Source organism: Channa argus, chromosome 2, assembly GCF_033026475.1.
Source record: "Channa argus isolate prfri chromosome 2, Channa argus male v1.0, whole genome shotgun sequence".
In the NCBI taxonomy this organism is placed as follows: Eukaryota; Metazoa; Chordata; class Actinopteri; order Anabantiformes; family Channidae; genus Channa; species Channa argus.
In genome coordinates, this window is record NC_090198.1 from 14676589 (window position 1) to 14699683 (window position 23095).

General features: G+C 40.3%; 2 protein-coding genes across 2 annotated transcripts in view; one reads left to right on the plus strand and one right to left on the minus strand.

The window, feature by feature from the left end:
• Window positions 1–3903: 3903 nt before the first annotated feature.
• LOC137117831 (gonadotropin subunit beta-1-like) lies at window positions 3904–6284 on the minus strand. The gene is made up of 3 exons (XM_067495698.1): window positions 6183–6284; window positions 5087–5270; window positions 3904–4165 (listed from the first exon to the last, which is right to left on the minus strand). Exons 2-3 carry the CDS (start codon window positions 5243–5245, stop codon window positions 3962–3964), a joined length of 363 nt encoding a protein of 120 aa, XP_067351799.1. The 5' UTR covers window positions 5246–5270; window positions 6183–6284; the 3' UTR covers window positions 3904–3961.
• A 7550-nt stretch (window positions 6285–13834) lies between these two features.
• Window positions 13835–23095, plus strand: part of kcna4 (potassium voltage-gated channel, shaker-related subfamily, member 4) — a 38916-nt gene continuing 29655 nt past the window's right edge. Inside the window, exon 1 of the mRNA XM_067495697.1 lies at window positions 13835–17222. Coding sequence (XP_067351798.1) covers window positions 13974–16085 — 2112 coding nt within the window. The 5' untranslated portion in view covers window positions 13835–13973 and the 3' untranslated portion in view covers window positions 16086–17222. The remainder of the gene's footprint in view (window positions 17223–23095) is intronic.

Sequence of the window (23095 nt, forward strand, 5' to 3'; positions counted from 1 at the left end):
TATATCACCAAAGCCTTGTTGTTTTGATAAATGTAGAAGTGCTATTGTATTCATAATGCATTTTATGGCTCATTTTAAAGGGCTACATATAAATGAACATTATTAATATTTATAAAACCTAGTGGATGCGAGCACAGAGCTGGTTACAAACAAGTCATACATCAAGCAGCTGAAGTTTTGCTCCAAACTCCAATTTAAGTTTAAGTTAACATATTTTCCCAAAACGAAAATCCACGTGGGACCAACAGGACATGTTTTCAAACCAGATATCACTTGCATAGTGTCTGTTGGTAGGATTAATTAGCTCATTAGTTAATGTTGTGTTTATGTGTAGAGTTTTTTTTATTTATTCTGGGAGCAAACACAACAAGGCACAGTTTTGCCCTCAAATTAGTCCATCAAAATCACAGCACGTCCCACAACCCTTCCCCAGTGCACCATCACCAGCTGTTTAGTGAATAAAGGGTGGAGGGTGGGGGGGGCATGTTTTTGTTCAGAAAGCAGTTAATTCTATCCACCCACCAGATGTCCTTGGACTTTTTTCCCGTCCCAGATGCACCCATTCACCTGTCTTTCATTCCTAGTCACTAGACCCTCCACACCCACCTACACATACGAGCTGCCCTGCATACTGTATATGTCAGCCCATTTTCCACATTGATCCTGCTGCACTTGATGATCCTTGATATCCTAGTATGACATTTAAACATTTGATATATGCATTAGTACAATACTAGTACTAGTACAGACGTTCATGTTCCAGAAGACGTATCTTACTTTTTACCTTGATCGCTAACATGTCTATTATTTTAGTTAATGCCCAAATACTTCCAGTATAACTACGACACTAGCATATCCTCAGTTACTTTACACTCTGGGCTACGTACTAATTGACAAATGTTAGCCTGTTGCCAATGGTAAACATTAAACATGTTTTGATGCTGACATTAGCCTTTGGCTCAAAGCCCACCTCACAGACCTGCTGGGGTCTCACTCATAGGCCACATTATTTCATATGCTAGCACAAAGTCCAGTTGCTGTGTGAATGAATGAATTAGTGGTTCTTTCAGTGAAAGGCTGTAGCTATGGCTCTTTAAAATTTCCGTTTGTCATGCCTCACACCCACACACACACACACACATAAACCCACCAGTATTCTCACAGGCTCAAATCACAGAATATAATATGCCAGGCACAAGCTTGAAACAAATGCAGGAGAGCACCCTTCAGCAGAATGACTTATATTCAAATTAAAACTTTTCGGCTGAAGCTCCCTGAAAGTAGATTATCACGTGACTGTGTGTGAGCTGTTAATCAAAGACAGTAGTGATTGTGTGTTTGGGATTGTGCCAAAATATTTATAATTTTTAAAAAAGTTGTCCCTTTCGAAAATTCAACTCAAGAAAGATTTATTCCATTTCCTTCCTCCTGTGGAGGAGGCAAACAAAAACACTCTTCTATAAACTTGATCAAATGTCGTGATATCTATATATTGGCTTCTGCAAACATTAGTCAGGAGAGAGCACAAACGTCCATGGAGCTGCTGGATAAAAAACAAGCCACTATGAAAGGACGACAGTGACCTGACTAGACTGAAACCTGTCAGCAGATATCCATCCCTGTGTGATGCAGCGAAGAGTTAAAGGCTGAAACTAAATCTATGAACTTGAGTGTGAAAAGGTCTGAGGTGCTTCTGGATGTTGACGGAGAGGATGAAGTAATGGGCCTGTCTTGTCTTTCACTCCAGTATAGTGTTTCATGAACTGACAGTTTGTTTTAATAAGGTCAGTAGTGCTGAATCAATCCTACCGCTGGGCTTTGACCACAGTGACAGTGCTGAAAAATAGGAATTTAAGCTAAGCAGTTTCCGACAAATCCAAGTCTTCTTCCTGGGACAGTAACTGGTGTTAATTTCAGTTTATTGATTATATAACTTCACAGTTAAAGAAGAAAAGAGAAAATTAATCCTGAAGATGCCTAATGAGTTACAGTGAAAACATCTCAGGTTCAAACTTCAGAGAGTCTTTCCATTCTTAATTAATCTTTGAAATTTCTCATATAAAACCTCATCAAATTGAGAACAGACGTAAGGTGGTAGAGGTGACCAGTCCTGAAGCAGTTTTGTCTATTTTAACACACATAAAAAATAAAATTACTGGTCCTGCTCCACTGACTACCACAGTCTTACCTTAGAACAAACATCCGATACTAAAATAAAATATAACTGTAACTAATAACTATAACTAATAATTGTTCTCAAAGACAATTCTTCATTGCACATTACACTTTTAATAGCCATCTTGTTAGGCTAAAGCTTGTAGATTGCCAATGTCAGTGGTAAATAACAACTTGTCATGTTAATTAGTAGGTTTTCTGTTAACTGGGGCATCAGATTTGTCCATGTCTTTGGCTTATAAGATGTTACACTATAAAATCTGCACCTGCTTTTGGCTAAAAACAAGCCTTTTGATACTATATTATAAAACAGCGACAGTCTGCAGTTTGCAGTTGGCTTCAGGGTAGAGAACTTATTTATTATTCTTGTCTTTCCTCTGCAAAGGTATCCATTAGTTCTGCCTTTGTGGAGTTTTGAGTTTTAGATTTCTGAATTATGAGCTAAAACTCCTCCACTGGAGATCAAAACCATTGCAACCCTGGCATGCACTTGTGTAAGTGATCACTGTTGTACTTTTACACAGGTTTCGGCTTGTCCCACCACAGTGAACGTGTTCCGAACGTTGATTTGGCATGTGATTTTACGCCAGATGCCCTTCCTGTAGCAACCCTCCCATTTTTTAATATTTAATATTCAATATTTTTACCCGCCTGTGGCTAGACAGGACCACGCCTGGTGGGGTGGGATTTGAACCCGCTGCCATTTGCATCCCTCCTGAGTCACCAGGCCCCCTGCTCTCTGTTGTACTTTTGTGAGGAAAATACGGACACATCACTGGCTGTTTGCATTTACAGCCTGATGAGAAGATGCCTAAATTAAATAGCAAATACACACAAAAATGCATGTGATATCAGTGAGATTAAAAGCCAGTATTTGGAAAATGCTGGTTTGAGATTTTATAAAACAGTGTTATTAGCTTTTCCTTTTGCAGAGTTTTTGCAATATTGATGTAATATCTGTTTGTTTCATATGACAGGTCAGTCCCCCCGCTTTAAGCTTTTAGACTGAGATCATCATCTCCTATCTTTAGGCTTTTTATTTATGAACAGATGAGATGAAAATAAATAAGCATAGTTCTCAAATTGTTAGAATATTTTACTTTTAATAACAGTAAAAAGTAAAAAGAAAGTGGTAGCATCATCATACATATATGTAGGGCCCTATTACAATAATGGCTTAAGTGCACATGCAAATACTGTATAACCTCCATAACATGCAATATTTGTCCTTAGCATTACCATCGGGCCACTTGTTCTACCCAAAACAACGACTTGACAAAACAATGACAATCGTGCCTCCTAAGCTACTGCAGAGAGATGGCTTTTGGATTTACTGCAGACTCTATATTTTCATTTCCACCCGTCAAAAAATCAGCAAGCAATGTTTTATTTATTTATTTTTCCCCTATAGGATGACCTTCGCTTCTCAGCATGAAAACTTGATTAACAGTATTGCTGAATTTTAGAGGTCAGTAACCCGGGCCAGACAGAAGTACAAAACAGTCAGGGGGACACTTAATTTTTCAGTCGTCCTTAATGACTTTAAGGTCACTCTGCTATCTCACTGCTACATCAGTGTCTTCGGCACTGACGTGTCCTATGTGCTGACTGATTGTTGAGGTGGTAACAACTACAGGACAGAGCAGCTGTAAATGAGCTAATACCAACCTTTAGTGTGTTCTTAAATGGCATGACTTTAAGAGAACAAAACACAAAACCCCGAAAACATAAGTGATATCTGTTTATTCAGAACCACAAGGAAAAGAACACAAAAGATGGATGATCTTTAAAGCGTCATACAGCTGGGTAAATCTCCAGGAAAGCGCCCACAGTATGTGTTTCCTGCATTGCATGCAGTGCACTCGCAGTTTCTGGCCACGGGGTAGGTGACAGACAATGGACATCCATGAATGTGTTTAACCTCATAAGACCAGTCCCCATTACAGATCTTCTGTTCAGTCCAGTCATGGTGGCCAATGTAGATGGGATCCTGTCGTCAACACAGACAGAGAACAGACAAACACAAATGAGTTTCTTACATCAAGAAGTTAAAGCACAATCATCTCTGACAGTAAAGCATTTCAAGCTTTAAATACAAATCACCAGATACCTGCAAACCATGATTATTTCAATAACATGCATTTCACAGGTGACTTGTGCCTGTACTCTTCACCTCTATAGTACAAATGGGTGAATGGAAAAATCAATAATTGATTTTTGCACTTTTGTACAGATTATTGCAATTCACGTTGTCACCTTTTCCATTGAGAGATTCACGTTGATTCACGTTGATTATAAGACAGTTCATGTATTTACTCATCAACGTTAATGTTGTAATAAACAGGGGGCAGTGTGAGAAAATGTGATGCTGGTGTCAGTACACACAGTGCATTCTTATTCTTTTTAAATAACTACATGAGCTAATATCTGACATAATACAAATATATGGGGCCTGTTTCAAAGAGCATCTATACGGAGTTATCTTTTACATGTGAAACATGCACAATTTAAACAGTCTCAATTTAACTTAAGAATCGTGTTTACTCAGAACAGCCTTAGGCCTGCATCTTCTGCTCTGCTGGGCTGAGAGAAGCAAAAATGAAGCTTCCAAAAATCATAGTCAGTGATCTACAGTATGTTAACATAAATACATATATAAACACGTAAGAGCTTGAAATTTGTGTTGACCTGTTTTTTTATCTTGGTTTTGGACTCACCATAATTATCTCATAATTATATTATCTGATTGCAGTGTACAACTTTTGTGATGAAGGATATATCAATACAAGTTGAGGGGAAATCAATGAATGCAAAAACACTCCTGTCCCCAAACGCTATAATAACTGTGTGATAACTTTAGATACAGGAGCATGATCAGTTGGCATAGGGTTAGAGGCAGTGAACTTCGAACCTCATGGTAGCACTGTCCTGCACATATGGTGGTGTAGATGTACTCAGTGATGCCACAGCTGTCTACGGGGATGCTGATGTTGGTTGGATGACAGCCGAAGCTGCAGCCCTGCCCCGCCCCTGTCAGTGCCAGCACTGCTGCCATGACAACCAGCTGCATCCTCTGTCGGGTGCAGCGCAGACACCTGCCACAAGGGGGGATCAGACACAATAAATTATGACATAAAGTCCGTCAAGTCAATGTGGATTTAAGTGTGACAGTATAACTTCGCCCCACTATGGTTCTGCATTAACTCAGTCAGGGCCTTGTTGGTGATAATGGTTAGGGTTGGGGTAAAAGGTTTAAAACTACTGCAGTATCACAGCACTAGTAGTAGCCTGTATGTGCTGTATATACTACATGTATATAATGAAATGTATAACTGTATAATGGTTATTTTTTTGGAGTGCCTAATATTAAGTTGTTTACATATTTTATATATACATATTTTTATTCACCTTGTAGACCTTAGACCACAATGCAATGGTTTAGTTCACTTAAATGACATGTATCCTCCAACTGAGGTTCTGACTTTGTCGCTAAAAAACACATTCTTTCTGATTTTTCTACCTCCTGCTTAATACAATACTGAGGTAAATAGAATTTGTGTTAAAAATCACATTTAAAAATGTTTTTTTTTTTTTAAGTTTACATTATCATTACACCTAACCAGTCCCGGCTATATGTCGAAGGGCCTCTGGGCAAGACACTGAACCCCTAACAGCCCATTCTCCTTCCCAACTGTGCAGTGCTGGCCCAAGCCTGGCAGAAATTGGGGAGGGTTGCATCAGGAAGGGCATCCAGTGTAAAAACTGTGCCAAATCAGCATGTGGACAATGATCCGCTGTGGCGACCCTGAACTCACGGGATAAGCCGAAAGGACAAAAATAATAAAGCAAAAAAAAACATTATCACTACACCTGACTACATTGTTTTAATAAAACTAATGTGATATTTACTGAATTTTGTACAGGTAGAACTGCAACTGGTTTAGTAAAGTTGAGTTTCTATAAGAGGAAATAATAGGTATAAAATACGTTTTTAAGAGAAAGCATACCTGTGGAGCTCTGTTGTAGCTTGAACCTCAGTTGTACCTCAACAAGTTTCTTCTGTTAGTCCCGAAACATCTGTGCAGGCTTTCAATGTGGGTCTATCCTCTCTGTTAAATAAATAGTGCTGCTCATAAATCCTTTTAATCTATTCAACCTTGACTTTATGCTATTTGTCCTACCTGTTTAGACATAAAAGCAGATCCTTGTCTCTTTCCATCAACAGTTCACGGATGGCCTGTGGCTCAAGGCCTTTCCTCCTACTCATGAGAAGAAGCGAGTCAGTATCTTCAGAAATCTTGTTCAGATTACATGAGTGGAAGGCTTAGGTAGAGCTCAGGAGTATTAAAGTAAATTTACCCCCACAGTAAGATGAAAACACTGACACAAGCACCAGTAGGTAATTTGTCGTTCTCCATCTTCATCTTCTTCAGTTTTTGGGACTTTTCCTATTTCTGTCACTTTATAAAATTAAGTTTATCAATGCACAATCAATGGAATTATGTAAAAATGATGTGTTCCTTCCAGCACATTTATCTGATTGATAGTCTGGGTAGCTTTCTTGATCCTAAGATTAGGGGATATCACATTCAAAAAAGTTGGCCACAGTGGCCTTAAATATTATTCTGTGCATGATCCGAAAACCGAAACATCAACATCTAAAACTGCAGGAAGCCTTATTGACTCTCTAAAGCTGTGTGAATTATAAATATACAGCAGTTTCTGATGGAGCAGTATGAAGCGCAACAATTTCACACTGAACAAATAATCTATTACGCTGCTTAAAGTGAAGTAAATCCAGCAAAACAAATGCTAATTATAACAAGTCAACGTATTATGTAGAATAAAGTCTTTCGGAATGTATAACACTCTATTAGTACAATGTGATCACTAATGATTTTCACTGTTATGTCTTGTCAAGATGCAGCTATTTCACTGTACACTTACAGTTAGTTCAAACCCATACAGTATTTGAAATGATGTGTCAAATGTGTTTGCAAAACATGAATCTGTGTAACACAGTGTGAATATATGTAACCACAAAAATGAGAGACCAATAGACACATGTAGTGCTGCAGAAGAATAAAGTAACATAAAGTGATCAAGTCAAGTACAAGCACCTCAAAATGTTACTTAGTAAAAATCCATGAGTCACTGTTTGGAGTTTTCAAATCACTTTTTCAGTAATTCTGGATTCTACTGCATTCAGTAAAAAGTTTTACTGCACTACGAGCTGTACAGTCTGCAGTGACTGGAGAATATCCAACTGCTCCTCCGTCTGCCCTTGCAGCCACCAGGGACTCAGGTTCCTGCTGAACTGCCATACCTGACTAACAAGGCTGCAAGGACTTTTTCAGAGTGTCACCTCTGTCCTCTAAGGCGCTACTTCCTTTGGGAAGTGTCATCTGAAACACATCACTGTTAGCATGCATTTTGCCAATAATTAACACCAGTCAGGGTTGATTAATTCTGTACTCTCCTTTGTCCAATTACATAAACACCATTTACAGTCAATCTGGAAGGAGCAATTAAGACTTTCAAGTTCATGTCAATATTATGGTCCTAAAATAGCCAGTTGATGCTGCTGTAAGCTAAAGGAAACCAGAAGCATTCGAGTAAGCAAAAGATTTCCCAGTGAGCATCTTATTTGTCTTTCACACAGCCCAAACGTGAGTAGGTCTGCCCAGTAATGTCACATTAATTTCGGCTGGGAATCAATTTGGAAATGATGGATGAGCTGGCAGTTTTAGTTCCCAGAATAATTTTCTGCTTCATAACTTTAAGTGCTGGTATATAAACATCCCCTTTGGGTGTAAAACCCTTAAACAAGCTTTATATGAAGCCACATATAAAACAGCATCTGCTGACATAGATTCGAATCATGGATCACTGGTTTTGAGGTATTGAGTTAAAGTCCTCTCACTTTCTCATAAACAACCGAAGCACATTGTTATGACAACGCCCACAAACCCACTCAGTCACACCTTGCTCCGTCCTCTGCCACTCCATCTGCTACTGTAAGAGGTGACAGGTATAAGGCTTTAAAATCATTGTGTCACATGTAAAAAAACTCTCATAAAGACTGCAAACACAATGCATCACCCCACACTCACATTTTTTACCATAATGTATAAACAAACGCCTCTGCAGCACTGCCAAGGACTAGACTTTTGGTTGGTGACGGAGCGGGATGTTTCTGTGTCATAGTAGGTGGTTAATTGTGTGTATGTGTATTGAATGCTGATGATTCTCCACTTTCTCTGTTCTCTGGTTTATTAGCGTAATGTGGTCCGTTAAATATCTTTCAGTTCAGAACACAATTAACATACTACACATGTTGTGATGCAGGCTATAGCCAGCATTTTATAAAATATGAAAGTCATACATGAGAATAGCCGCAGCACAACCACATGAGACATCACTTGAGACATTTCTACATAAAAACATCTTTCTATGATGCATTACTATAATCAGTCATAGTTATTTTTTACAAGATTGTATACATTATTTATTCGAAGAAAACCATTGTTATATACTAACAGAATAAGTCATTTAAACTTCAGTTTTGCACATTGAAGAGTTTTGTTTGTTTCACAAAACAATAGAACATAGTAAGAGCTGTACATAGTAACATTAAATAGGATTGGATATAGCTGATATAACAGAACCAGATATCCCATGTTTTTCTTAAGCGTTAATAATGGACACTGTGTTTTAATAAATTCGCCATATCTTGGGAAGTCTGCAACTCACTGGAGTACTGCTCACAAAGCAACTTTTGTGCTTTTTTGTTTTGTATCCACACCCAGCAGTGATGTAATGTACCACAGTGCTGGAATACACTTGAGCACTGTACAAGGTGAGAAATTAAACAGCAATAGGTCTGCAAACAATATGTTTTGGTGGGGGGGGCACAGTTTGATTACTTGGTATTTGCACTCCACATTTGCCATAATATTAATATATACAGCATCTGCACAGCTTGTGCGATTTACCAAAAACAAATTCCCACACAACACTCACAGCATTTTTCAAACAACTTTAGATCGTTTGAGGTTTTCAAACCATAAAACAAATGATAAATAATTATATTCATTTTGACCACACATCTAAATTCTACATGCACTTAATACTTAAAGATACGGTATTTAACATTTATCAATCATTATTATCCTTTATTTTTTATTTCAAAACCATTCCTAATAAGTAGATTAAACCTCTGGTGACTCAAGTGCAGAGATATCTTCTTTAAAAAGTTTCTGAGCGAGCCTCTGCCTACTAACCAATCACCAAAATTCAGTTACTTCTGTTTGACAAGTAAGTATTTCATAACAATAGCTACCTGAAAGCAGAGTGTAGCCGGCAGTATTAGGCAATTTGTTCTCTAAAATATCAGCCTGAGGGAGACAATTTTCCTGACTGAACAAAAACAAGGATTTTCTTCTTCCTTTGCCAGATGTACTTATTTATATTACAGAAGGAAGCTAGGTTTTACAAGGTTTGTGATTTTTTAACATTAGACGATTTTGCCGCAATGATGAACAAATAGATGAACTTTGAATAAATAAGACATTCTGGTGAAGATGACATTAATGTTTGTCTTTCAAATAAATGAAAATTTTGAATGTATTATGCCAGGTCTGTTTTCTGTGTACAATAATAAAGTACAACTGTATGTTGCGGCTCTGGCATCAGTTCAAATTGCACTGAAAGCTTTGTATCCTCACACTATCACCTCTTCTTTTTAATTACAACTCCCCCTGGTGCTGATTGAGGTGGCTCCTCAATGAAGGTGAGCGTTCATGATGTGTGTGGTGGGTGGACGATTGCCTACATGTTGTGCAGACATGTGCACAACATGTAGGGAATACTGTTGTGCAGACAAAAGAGCACTTATAATATATCTGATAAGTCTTTGAAATTGACACACAGGCAAATTTAAGAGTGAAGACGGGCTCTTTAAAGATATTTGCACTGTCAGCAGTGATTATTTCCACAAGCATAAGCCACTGCATTGGATTTCACATTTTGTTTCAGATTTCCTCTCATGAAAAAGAAGCACACTGGTTGTATAATACATTTTGTAAGGACACTGCACAAGCAACCAGAAATATCCCTACAGGAATATTATAACCAGAGATTTAAACAGCACCTTAGGGGATGATTGGGATTCCTTAGAGGCATATCAGTTTTGTGTTCAGGAATAACAGGCTGCTCTTGTCCTATTTAGAATTTTTGATTTGAATGGATAGTTGGAATCAAATGGACTGGAAGGAAAGGCTCTACCAGACCTCTGGTACCTTCAGAAAAACGAATTATCTGCACAATCAAATTAAATCAGGGAGGTTTCAATAAGCCCTTTACTGTCCCAGAGAGCAAAATGATCCAAATAAATCTGTGGTGGCAATAAGCTGTTTGATCAATAGACAGGCTGATGCTGAAATGTCTTGTTTTGAAAGTCAGTGGTGATATTACTGAATAATCCTCAGGTGATTTTTATGCACTTTATTGAGCAGCGTGTGGACATTGTTGCAGACAGCTGCTACATTCAAGGCATACACTTGGGAATTCTGTTTTTTGTCCAAGGACACTTCAACATACAACCAGGAGAAACCAGGAATTGCAAAACTAAACCTGTGATTAGTAGACAGCTGCTCCCCCAATTGAGCCACAGCCAGTCCTGCCCTGATCTTTATTTCCACTAAACTGTGGCATATACCTGCATATATATAAGCACTAATGTAGCCACATTAATTAAAAAATACAATAATGCTCAATATTGTGACTTGTCTGTGATTTCGAATACTCATTACTCACAAGATTAGTGCATTCTTCAGTTGAACTAATTCATACTTAAGCACAGTAATTTGTTATACTTATTCATTTCTTACAGTCTCCAAATTGACAACTTGGTCTGAAAATTTGATTACTTCATGTCTCTCTCGTTTGAAAGCTGAAGAAGTGGAAAAGTATACAATGTTCTGCGGTTTCACCCATCAATTAGTTTAGGAGGAGATACAAAATTTTCCTAGATGGTGTTTAACCTAAAATATTCCAAATTAGAGAAGTAAGTGAAACTGTATTTATACTATGTGTATTACATTTTGCCTGACACCTTCTGGGGACAGCTGATCTTATTCCTGCATTCTGATGTTTTGGTTTTGGGCTATGGGATCTTTATTTGTACCTTTAAGAGAGAAGCATAACCAAAACTACACTTTTTGAGATTAGTAACATTATGGCTTTTTTGCAACAACCCTGAGGGACAGTTTACGACTCTGGCAAAAAGAATATTTAGTCCTTCATTCTCCAGTCAATAAAAGTTTTCTGTAGTTTTCATATGAACATGTATATGTACATTTTGATATCATATGGGACTCAGATGATGTTGTATTTTGTTGTGTTTTGGCAGCCCGTTACTTGCCAGTTTGACATGGTCTCAACACAAATTCTCAATGTTTCTGATTTCTACTGACTGAACTGTTCTGAGCAAAATGAACCGATAAATAAATTAACTTCTAAAATAATTGGTGTTCACTTTAAGCGCTGTCTTTACTTTAACATCATTAAAGTGGTGGGAGTCACAAAGGACATTAATAATATTTAGATTTCCTGTTTGCTTACAAGAGAAGCTACAGATATATCAAGGGCTCTTAAGGTTTGTGTAAAACGCAGAAGCAAAATCTGTTTGGATGGATGTCAAAAAATTTAATTGATAATTATTCTTCTTGATTAATTGTTTGCTCTACAAGATGGTGAAAAGAATCATACCAGTTTATTAAGTTGACAGGTTGAAATGTTTTATTTTGTCTGGACAAGTGTAATAGCCAGATGTAGCCTACTCAGTTTACTGTAGCAGAATTTGTCAGATTTGTGCAGCATTTTCAGGACAAAAGCATATTTTTGGATAAAATATTTCCAGTGCTGTAAGTTAATACATTTTGAATGCAAGCTCTGATTTGGGACCCTCACCTGGAGATTCAGGCGGATTTGTTGTGGATTTGAGGCATGTTTGCTAAAGAGAAATGCTATGTGTGTAGACACATTTTTTTAGAAAAAAAAATCAAAAGGTGAAACAGAATAAAGACTTACGTTTTTGAGGAATTAGCTGACACAACGACGTTTTACGCTCAATTAAGAAATACTTGTAAATAGCTTCGTTACTTTAAGAAGTGACGGAGAGTAATACGTTACTTTTTTGGATAAGGACATCGGTTGCCACCCGACGGTGATGGTGAAGGGCAGAGGAGGCTCGAGTGTGAGACTGCAGCACGGTGCGCAGTGACCGACTGCATCCACTGGGGGAGGACCGAGCACCGCCTGCATGCAGTGCAGTACATGAACGACTTTCTCACCGAGGCTCTCCATCATCACACACACAATGGGAGGGATACAGGAGTATAGGTAGGGCTACAGTGGCAGACAGACAGATGTGTGACGCTCAGACAAACCCATGGGGCCATTTCCCATCGACTGTGTGAACGTAAACTTTTACCCACCCTCGCGTATTTTCGCCGAGATGGTGCGGGGCTGTCATTGATGCCAACTCGCTGTTTGCACACCTGCTTTACACCAGGAGCGATGCAGCAGAAACGGAGGCTGAAGTGGCAATAGATCCTGTTGAATTGAGACAAGACGTCGAGACGCAGCCCAAAAGTGTCCTCCTTGGAGTGCGTCAGAGCACGGACGTCTATAGTGGATGATATTGTCTGCTGGCTGAATACGACGGAAGATGTTTGATATTGCCTCCCGATATCAAGTAGGGAATTTGGGTAAAAGCGAAGACCTGCATCCTCACCTACCGCCACCACCACCACCTACACCTCCTCCTCCTCATTCAGGAGATTTGTTTGTGAGGGAGGCTGAGGCGATTTGGTTTGGCCCCTTTTCACAGTAAGTATGAATGTCAGAATGAAGGGAGGCGATCTTAATGAGCAGAATATTTCGTGCCTAATGTCTGTTCTAAACACGAATGTCTTCCACGCATTCGTTTCTAAAGCCTACCTTTATGTTCACGCAATAATAATATTATAATTAATACTAATAATAATACAGCGAAGTTTCAATGCAAAATATGCAGTGTACCTTAGTCAAAACAATGGGTATTAATAGATAATTTTTCCCCTAAGCCAATTGCTGTTTTCTGTTGTCTTCTCTTTCTCTTGCAGATCTACAGCGCGTTAGAAGGAGAAAGTCGTTCAGATGCACCGGAGCTCCACAATATAACAGCACAGATATTGTTTGTGTTTTTTTTGTTTGTTTGGTTTTTTTTTTGTGTTTTTTTCTCCCAATCTCATCACTTAAAATGGCAACCATGAGTGACCGCGGAGGATCAAAAGACGCATTTTGGCGCAAACCGTAGTCATGGAGAAATTAACCACCTGATGGGCACAGGAGAGACGGAGGAATGACTGTTTTGGTGTAGCTTGTTGACTTGGTGAACGAATAAAAGGACGCTGCAAGTTTGCCACAGAGCGTCTGCGTAACAGGCTATGCCACCGGCCCTGTTTGGCTACGGTAATGATGTCATAAAACACTGGAGGCCTGTGCCTAAACGGAAAGATAGGTTGTGTCTCCTATAATGTAAGTAGCCACATGCACCGCGCTCAACATGGACCTAATCGAGGTGTTTATTTTCTGGCATTTTCACATCCACAACTGATTGTCTGAGCCGGTTGATGCCTCATCTTCTCTCTCTGCGCGCTAAGCGGTGCAACTTTTTATTCACTGGCCGACATCCACGTCGCCCTGAGGCGGTTACTGTAGCGCTCACGGACCGAGCCGTTCACTGACTTAAAATGGAGTTTGCCATGGTGGGTGCGGACGGCGGGTGCAACAGTCACCTGCCTTACGGATATGCCCAAGCTCGCGCACGGGAGAGGGAGCGTGAGAGGGAGCGCCAGGTGGCCCAGTCAAGAGCCGCGGCCGCGTCAGCCGCCGCCGAAGGTGGCACCGGTCCGGAAAGCGGAGGCGGCAGCAGCAGCGGCAGCGGCTGCGGCGGTGGCGGTGGTGGTGGTGGCAGTGGCGGTGTGGGGGGGTCCTCCTTTACCTCCTCCTCGAGCGCTCATCTCCTTAACAACCGACAGCATCAGTCTCGCGCCGCCTCTTCGACGAACACCAACATCAGCAGCAGCGGTACCGCCTCGCGCCCCTCCTCCTCCTCCACCACCACCTCCTCCTTGCAGCCGACACAGCACCAGCAGGAGCTCGAGCAACAGAGAGTTCTCAGAGAGCGCAAAAAGCAGCGCGGCGTCGGACGGTGGAGACGCAGCCGCGCGACTCTCGGGGGGGACCTGCGCCACTCGGAGCTGGCGCTGCTCGGATCCGAGGAAGACATCATGATAGAGGAGGAAGAGGCCGAGGGAGCCGAAGAGGAGGAAGAGGAGGAGGAGGAGGAGGGGGACCGGGGAAGCAAGAGGTCGAGTTTTCTGTGTAACATGGATGATGAAGAGGAGACCGTGTCGATCACTGACAGGCGCCCCCAGTCCGGATACGAAAATGTTTACAGCGAGTGCGGCTGCTGCGAGAGAGTTGTCATCAACGTGTCGGGTCTGAAGTTTGAAACTCAGCTCAAGACTCTTACTCAGTTCCCGGACACTCTCCTGGGAGACCCCGACAAGCGAATCAGGTACTTCGACCCACTAAGGAACGAATACTTCTTCGATCGGAACCGACCAAGTTTTGACGCCATTCTTTACTACTATCAGTCGGGAGGGCGCTTGAAAAGACCAGTGAACGTCCCGTTTGACATCTTCTCCGAGGAGGTGAAGTTTTATGAACTGGGGGAGGAGGCGATACTAAAGTTTCGGGAGGATGAGGGTTTTGTCAAAGAGGAGGAAAAACCTCTGCCAGAGGACGAGTTCAAGCGCCAAATTTGGCTGCTTTTCGAGTATCCGGAGAGCTCCAGCCCTGCCAGGGGGATAGCGGTTGTGTCCGTCCTCGTCATAGTCATTTCCATTGTCATTTTTTGCCTGGAGACGTTGCCGGAGTTCAGGGATGAAAAAGAGTATCTACAGCCACGACACAACTCCACTCAACCCGACCACGGATTTACTCCATTCAACGACCCGTTTTTCATCGTGGAAACGGTTTGCATCATTTGGTTCTCCTTTGAGATTATAGTCCGCTTCTTTGCAAGTCCAAGCAAAACCGCCTTCTTCAAAAACATTATGAACTCAATAGACATTGTATCCATTTTGCCTTATTTCATAACTCTCGGCACGGACCTGGCGCAGCACCAAGGCAACGGGCAGCATGCGATGAGCTTTGCCATCCTGAGAATAATCCGCCTTGTCAGGGTGTTTCGCATCTTTAAACTGTCCAGGCACTCCAAGGGGCTGCAGATCTTGGGTCATACCCTGCGCGCCAGCATGAGGGAGCTGGCCCTCCTCATTTTCTTCCTGGTCATAGGTGTCATCCTGTTCTCCAGCGCGGTGTACTTCGCCGAGGCGGACGAGCCCACCTCTCAGTTCACAAGCATCCCAGACGCTTTCTGGTGGGCCGTGGTGACAATGACCACGGTGGGCTACGGTGACATGAAGCCCATCACTGTCGGTGGGAAGATAGTGGGCTCCCTCTGCGCGATTGCGGGCGTGTTAACTATCGCGCTCCCGGTGCCGGTCATAGTGTCCAACTTCAATTACTTTTACCACAGGGAGACGGATAACGAAGACCAGTCGCCGGTGGTGGAGAACATGCCCCCGGGCTGTCCGTATTTCCCAGACTTTCTAAGGAAATTCAAAGGCTCACCCTCTGGCTCCTCGCTCGGTGATAAAGCGGAGTATATGGAGATGGAGGAGGGGGTGACGGAGTCGCTTTGCGGGCTGGATAAGAGCCCAAGTAAAGGAAACGGCACAGACATTAGCAGAAAAAACAGTACTAACTCAAAATCCATTCAGACTGACGTGTGATTACAATTAGACTTTCATTTTCTTCTTTTTTCCCAAAAAGAATACGCCCTATAAAGACTTTGTATGCCCAAAGGCAGGTGATCCCCTTAAACACCTTAAAGTTTTTAGGCACGCCTCAAAGCCCCCCCCCCCCCCACACACACACACACACATTGTATAACACCCACACACAAATACAATCACTCACAGGTCACCAATTGGCAGGTCAAAAGGTTTCATTCTCATCATTTCCCAAAAACCGTTTCTCTCAAATCCTCTCCACACCGATGAACCAATATCTGCCTAATGGATGATACATTAACTCAACCTGTGCGGGCTTCTAGAGAAGACAGGCTATGCATTCGCACTTTATAAGTTTCATCTGTCAGTAACAGTAAGGGTAGGGATAATCGTTTTGCTGTTATGCAATAAAGTAAAAAAAAATCTTTGCACTAATGTAGAATTTACGCTGGTTTTGGCAGATTTTTATTTCAGAGACAGAAACTGTAGGCCATGCAAATGGCAATAATTTAGTCGTCCTCTGACCAATTAGCTTAAGAATGTTTGAGTACCTTCCACAAAGAGAGCAAACTAATAATAATAACCCCTTTTATATGCTGCCAGTAAAAATTGGACTCCAAAAAAGGAACCATCTAAAGACAGATACAAATACTTTTAGTAACTGTTTCAAAACGTAATATAAACAAAAAGCTCATTGATAAGACAAAGCATTTAGCGCTCATCAAATAAACCAGGGCTAGAATTATTTCTATGACGTCCACACAAGTATGTTTTACACAACAAGCCAAGAAAAGTCTTGTGCTGTAGACCCACAATGAGAGTTAAGCACAGGAGTCATCAGAGTTAATGGCTGGAGAAGTGACTCGCCCTGCCAGGGTTTGTGTGGACAGGCTCGGAGCCTTGGCAGCGACAGTTCTCCCAGTTTCGTTTAAACCTCAAAATGACAATATCCCTTTACACAGATGCAGACAGAAAGCTACAGCAAAAAGGACTCTGTTGTGGAATCTGCTTCGAGGGGAGTTTGTGAGCAACTTCCTCTCCTGTCCACTGGACTTCCTGCACAAATTTTTTCTTTCTCAAGAGGACTATGGTTATCCCTGAACTCAGAGGATCTTCAGGACATGGATGTCTTCCAAGGTATGTGGCTTACAGTTCATGTGAGGTGTATCCAGTGATGAAGTGTCATGGGAATGGGCCAATAATGCTCCTGAAAAAAAAAAAACAATATAAATGTTATTGATAAAAATCAATAACATGACAAATACATCCAACAGTCCCTGCACAGCATCATCCACCATTGGTTGTCCCAAAGAAGGATGATGCATGATTACACACGTGTGCATTAGTGTGCACTGTATTGTAGATGGATGCTGGACATGCAGTCATCATGTGGCCAGTTAACATTTCATCTGCGTGTTTTTATGCTACATATCCAACAATAGGTCACTTTCACATTCATAATAGCTGTAGTCATCTCATATATAAGTGACATCAGTCTGCCGAGAGAGGGACTTTTCTCACAAAGCACTCTGTGGTTCGTTATCCGTGTATGAAAAGTCTGTAAATGTGTGTGGATTATTTTACAGAATTGTCACAATACTGGGAAACAGCCTTTTTCCTGCTTTGTACCAGAGTCTGCACATTTACACCAAAACATACTCTAGTTTAGAGTTTCCTCATTTTGTCTCTGTCATCAGACATCTTATGCACGGTATTCTTACCTTCCACAGCAGGTGTAGCATGATGACACTGTGACACATGAAGCCAGAATATAATGTTTCAGTAAATTTGTCAGCCTAAACCATTACTTCTATTATTTAAAACACGCTAGTTGCTCATTGTTACTTAACTCTGTGCTTTTCCGTGCACAGTTTGCCAGTAAGACAGAAACATTTTTGTGCAGACCATAAATCACAGTTATAAAATGTGTACAGGCAGGATTTTGTGACATTACCAGTATTTCAAAAGACATTCATGCTCCAGTATTCAAACTGTTGTGTGGCAACCTGAAGCTTCCAGTGCTCACAGACTTTTCTGTAAAGTACAGTAAGAGGCACCAGCACCAAAACATTTAGAAAGAGCAATATTTATATTTGGAGATTGTGGATTTTCATATTTTAATATAACTTAAAACATGTCTAGGTATTTAAGTAGTGCACCATTTGCCTAACACAAGCTCATCTTATGTGCAAATGGACTCAAAGGTATACAGTAAAATTCTATTCTAAATAAACAAAAAGAAAAACTATAATAAGAAAAAAGAATACACTAAAATCTGGGAAAATCAGTCAAGAGAATTCAAGGCCATAGAAACCATGTTCGTGTAGAAAGTAAGTTGAAGAAAGCTACTGTACTTCACAGAACTTTGCAGTGTTTGCAGGCCAGTTTAAACTTTTCCAATCCAAGTCAAGTAGACAGTTGCATTTATACACTAAAGATAATTATTTATATGACTATTAATAATCTAACAAAACTTACATTAACAGCCACTAAATATACATTGAAAAAAAACCCCACTAAAGGCTATAAAAATAAACAAGAGCACTAAATAAAATTACAATATTTCCCACTTTTCTTTCACTCCTACTTGCTGAATTTCCAACACCTGCACCCACAATCAAACACACACACACACACACACACACACACACACACACACACACACACACACACACACACACACACACACACACACACACACACATACATCCTGGTGCAGAGCCAGCTCCTCTTAAAACTTTACTCTTAGCACTTACATAATGTGGCTTATGGCAAGAGGTGCAATCCAAAACATTTTTCAAGCAAAGTGTGTGGGTCAGGCATATTCTTAGGCCTGTAGCTGCTGAGCTGACTGTGAAAACAGCCCGTATCATCCTGAGCCACAGAACAGAGCTGAATGGTTTTGACAATTCATAACGTCCCATTGTCATATGCACGGTGAGTCTTTGTAGTGCAGACTTAGATTTAGACTATATGTCAAAGTGCAAGTTATTTATGGTTATTGCTTAAAAGGTATGTCATGCCTGTCAAAGGACACAGAGGAGAACGGGAACGAAAGAGACTGGGAAGTACACAATGACGGACTAGGTTATGTAGTACAAGGGCACGTTCATGTGAGTTGCATTGATCATCAGAAAGTTACCCAGTAGTTTTTATAATCTATTAATAGTTTAAAGAACCTCTCTGGAAATCACTTTAGGTTATAGGGACTGTAGTGATTTGTCAGTATGCATGTCCTTGGTTAACAGATGGATAAGTTGTTTTGACGTATTGATTCTCTTTGGTAAATGTTTCTAGGGCTCAATTCTAGTTCACACAATACGCAGTACAAACACTATTGAGCCACAGTGATTCAGATCATCTTGTAGCATGAACTATAGTGGTGAGAGTCATGTTTTTCATAAATAGAGTGAAAAATAAAATTTTTCATAAACTTGGGCCCCGTATAGATATTACTGTCAGCTTTGTGGTTGTGTTGTCTGTTACACTTAGCTTGACTTGTACTATCCTGGACCGTTCTACCAAATCTGCTTTGAAGCGAATTTCAGTAATATCTAGTCCATACATAGTTTACACAGGTTGGTTTAATGGCTCGGTCGGCGGAGCTATTGTCCATCAACTGCAAGAGTTTGTGTTCCCTTCTGGCCAACTGCTGAAGTGTCCTTGGGCGAGTTAGTTAATGTGTGCTTAACATATTGAGCTAAAATATCTGAAGCACCTTATAGCTTATCGTACCAGCACACACCAGTGTGACACCAGTACCAGAACACACCAGCATTCAGATTTCACATTGAACTGGGCTCCCCACACCCAGCAGCCCACATACTATGTGACGGCCGACTCCTCTAGCTTCAAGCACCTACTCATACAACACATCACAGAAGACAAAATAGTGCTGACAACCATAGGTCAAAGTCATGGCTGACCCCACTGACAAATGGCTCATTTGTCTGTTCAGAAAATGACTGCTAGCTGCAGATATTCGTCCATCTTCACACAGGGCTAGAGCCCTTCCCAGCATGCACTGGGCGACAGGCAGGACACACAGGTTGCCAGTTATTAAAAAACATAAAGATAAAATCATTTTCACATTGGTGCACTTAAAAAACAAACACTGTTGTATAATATAGTAGCAACAGTGATGTAATATAAGCCCCTTTTTCTTAATTTAGTAATAGGTTCAGATTGTGTAAATTCTACATTGTTGCCAGGCTCAGTTTTTATGTTTCACCACTTAGTGTACATTTGGAAATTTGCACACCAGAGTGATTAGATTAGGTTAGCTGCTGAGGTGACTGAAGTTCTGCTCTGAATTACCTGAAGCCATCAGACTTCATATAGGGGGCAAGCAATGACTACAACAGCTGTGTTTGTTTTTGGTATTTAGCACTAGTGGTGTGAGTATGCCTGAAAATGTGTTGCAGGGATTCCTTGTTCATAAAATCATTCCTTAGCTTATTTTGAAATTTAGTTTGTTTAATCCCAGTTTGCAAGTGTGCAGTTGTCTATCTTTTGTTGGTGCATTTCTCCTTTTTCTTGCCACATCACCACCACCACCTGCTGAGCAACAGAACAGCATGAAACCGCTGGCAGGACGGTGCATGACGTCACGTCTGTGTGTGTAGCTAATGCAAGCAAAAGCATGCATACAGCAAAACATTGCTCCAGAATGACCTTAAACTAGTGAGCAAACCCTTTAAAGTGACACCAGCAGTCTGATCAAACTAAGGTTCATATTTTTGTTAAAGTGGATACATTGATAAGGTTAGTTTTGGTTTCACATTAAAATATTGTGAGGGCACTAAACAACTTTACGTGACATACCTACGTCCTGGTGTCATCACCTACGTGGGCTTATTTCTTATGGCATCCACAGAGTGGATTCTGTCTGTGGGGCTCTGGGAAAGCAGCCCTTTGTTGTACTGCTGCTGCAGTGTCTTTATTTTTCTTTGGCACTGCTCTCCTGTCCTCCCATGCCCCCACTACTTCATTCTCTAAGGAAAAAAAAAATCTTCCTCTGAACAAATTTAAATTTAATATCTCATCTTCTCCTTTCTGCAGGTGCTCCTCTTGCTCATTTTTAACTCTTTTCCAGTTTTTCTTTTATTGCTTTAGACATGACCACAACCTGCCTGAACCTCCTGCTTTTGGTCCAAAGGTCTGAAAAAGTGTTTTTTGAAACTAGCCATGAACTTAAACCATTCATTTCAATCTGATTGACCGCACTGTAGAATAACAGTTACACAACCAAAGTAAAAACTCATAAGAGTGTTGGTGATTTTCAAACTGCAAGCTAATTGCAACATTGATATGACCAGCTACTGTGACTCTAATGTGCTTCTTATTTAAATAGGATAAAAACACCTGTTTTTGCGGGACCAAATTCTGGTTTCTTAGTCCAGAGCATGGTCCAAGGCACCTTTCACAGTTACTGTTTTGATTTAGACCATTCTGAAAAGTAAGACGGTCAAACCAAAGAAGGTAGGTGTGAGAAAACCTTCAGTGCTGTGTGTACTATGCTTTTTATAATCAGACACTCAGCCACACAATAAATGTAAGTCACAGCTGTGTGTTGTGCCACTTATAGAACACTGGTAATGTCTGTGTAAAGTGTGTGATCATGTAAAGTATATCAGCCAATCAAAGATGTACATGACCACAATCAGTCCTGGGGGAAGGAAATAAGTGAAACCGCCAAATATAATGGCTACAGATATGTATTTCAACTGTCTACAAAAATAACCATCAAGAATTTCACCATAAAAGTTATACTTGGTCTCTGGCCCTTTCTTTATAAATATAATGGTTGTGTGGAAAAATCATTAATCAATCTAACTTACATAGGAATTTCAACAACAATATAATTGCTGCTTGTTTAAAAAAGAATCTTAAATGTATTGTTTTAAGTAATCATGGTAAATAACCTGCTGTGTCTCACTGATGAAATATTTTCCTTGGAAGTAAACAAAGCAAAATAAAAAGTGGAAAAAATAAGAGAGGGGGATTTCATGAGGCTGGAATGTCTTTCCATTCATCTGTGTTTCCAGTACATTAATCGGGTCTGATAAAAGGCTGTCAGCTAGCTGCTTGGCCAACACAGACAAAAGATGATCCAAGCTGTTGTCAACGTGCAAGTATTTACGACAATCGTTGTTCCGTTTCAAAATGTGCCTGCTCGAGCTGCCATCTTGTAAAATCATTAAGAAATGGTTCAAAGAGGACAGGAGTGATTCATCACTTTTATCTAGAGATGTACCAAGTTTTTATCTGATCAAGTGCAACTTCCAGCACTTACACTTAAGTGTTTGCTGATACTGCATAATGATACGAGTAGGTAATAATAAAAATTGCCTTAAAAGTGCAGTGCCATTTGTAACAGTTTGTGTTTTAATTAAAAATTGTTTACTTTCTAATTGTGTCAGGATGCTAAAATCTAAAAATATTAATTAAAACATTGTATGCCGTGCTATTACATAATATGTGCTGATTTTCAACGTGCTTCCTTTGGTCCTAGTTTAGTATATCAATGTCATTAAACGTTCCTCTGCCTCTGCTTCCATATGAAAAGCTGCTATAAACTCCTACAGATCTACTGTGTAGGAGTTTATAACAGTTTTGTTTTATCATTTATATACAGTGTATGTGCTCCCCATACTAAAATCATTGGAAGTGCAATTTATGATGAATATATTTTGTTTCCGCAAGGAGTTAACTAATATACACACTGTAGCCCATTATACTCATCGGTAACAGTTAATTAGTGTTTGGGTTAATCTCCTTCGCAATCATTCACAAAAATTGTCTTATTACGCCGCATATCGGAACATAAAATGTACCGTTTCTTATCGGTGCAGACGGAACCGGGCGAGCAGAGCTTTCAGCAGACTTATCTTTGTCATTACCACTCATCTTGAAGTATATCCAAAATGCTGAAATGTATACTTTAGTGCAAAGTTCGTCCTGCATGTGGGTAAACTTATCTGCCCAATGCACAAACAAATAGGAATATC

Excerpts from the sequence above, each read along its gene's own strand:
- LOC137117831 (XM_067495698.1), bottom strand. The coding sequence starts at position 5,245 with ATGCAGCTGGTTGTCATGGCAGCAGTGCTGGCACTGACAGGGGCGGGG. Across the intron at positions 4,166-5,086 it reads CAGGACAGTGCTACCATGAG|GATCCCATCTACATTGGCCA; the intron begins GTTCGAAGTTCA and ends TGTTGACGACAG.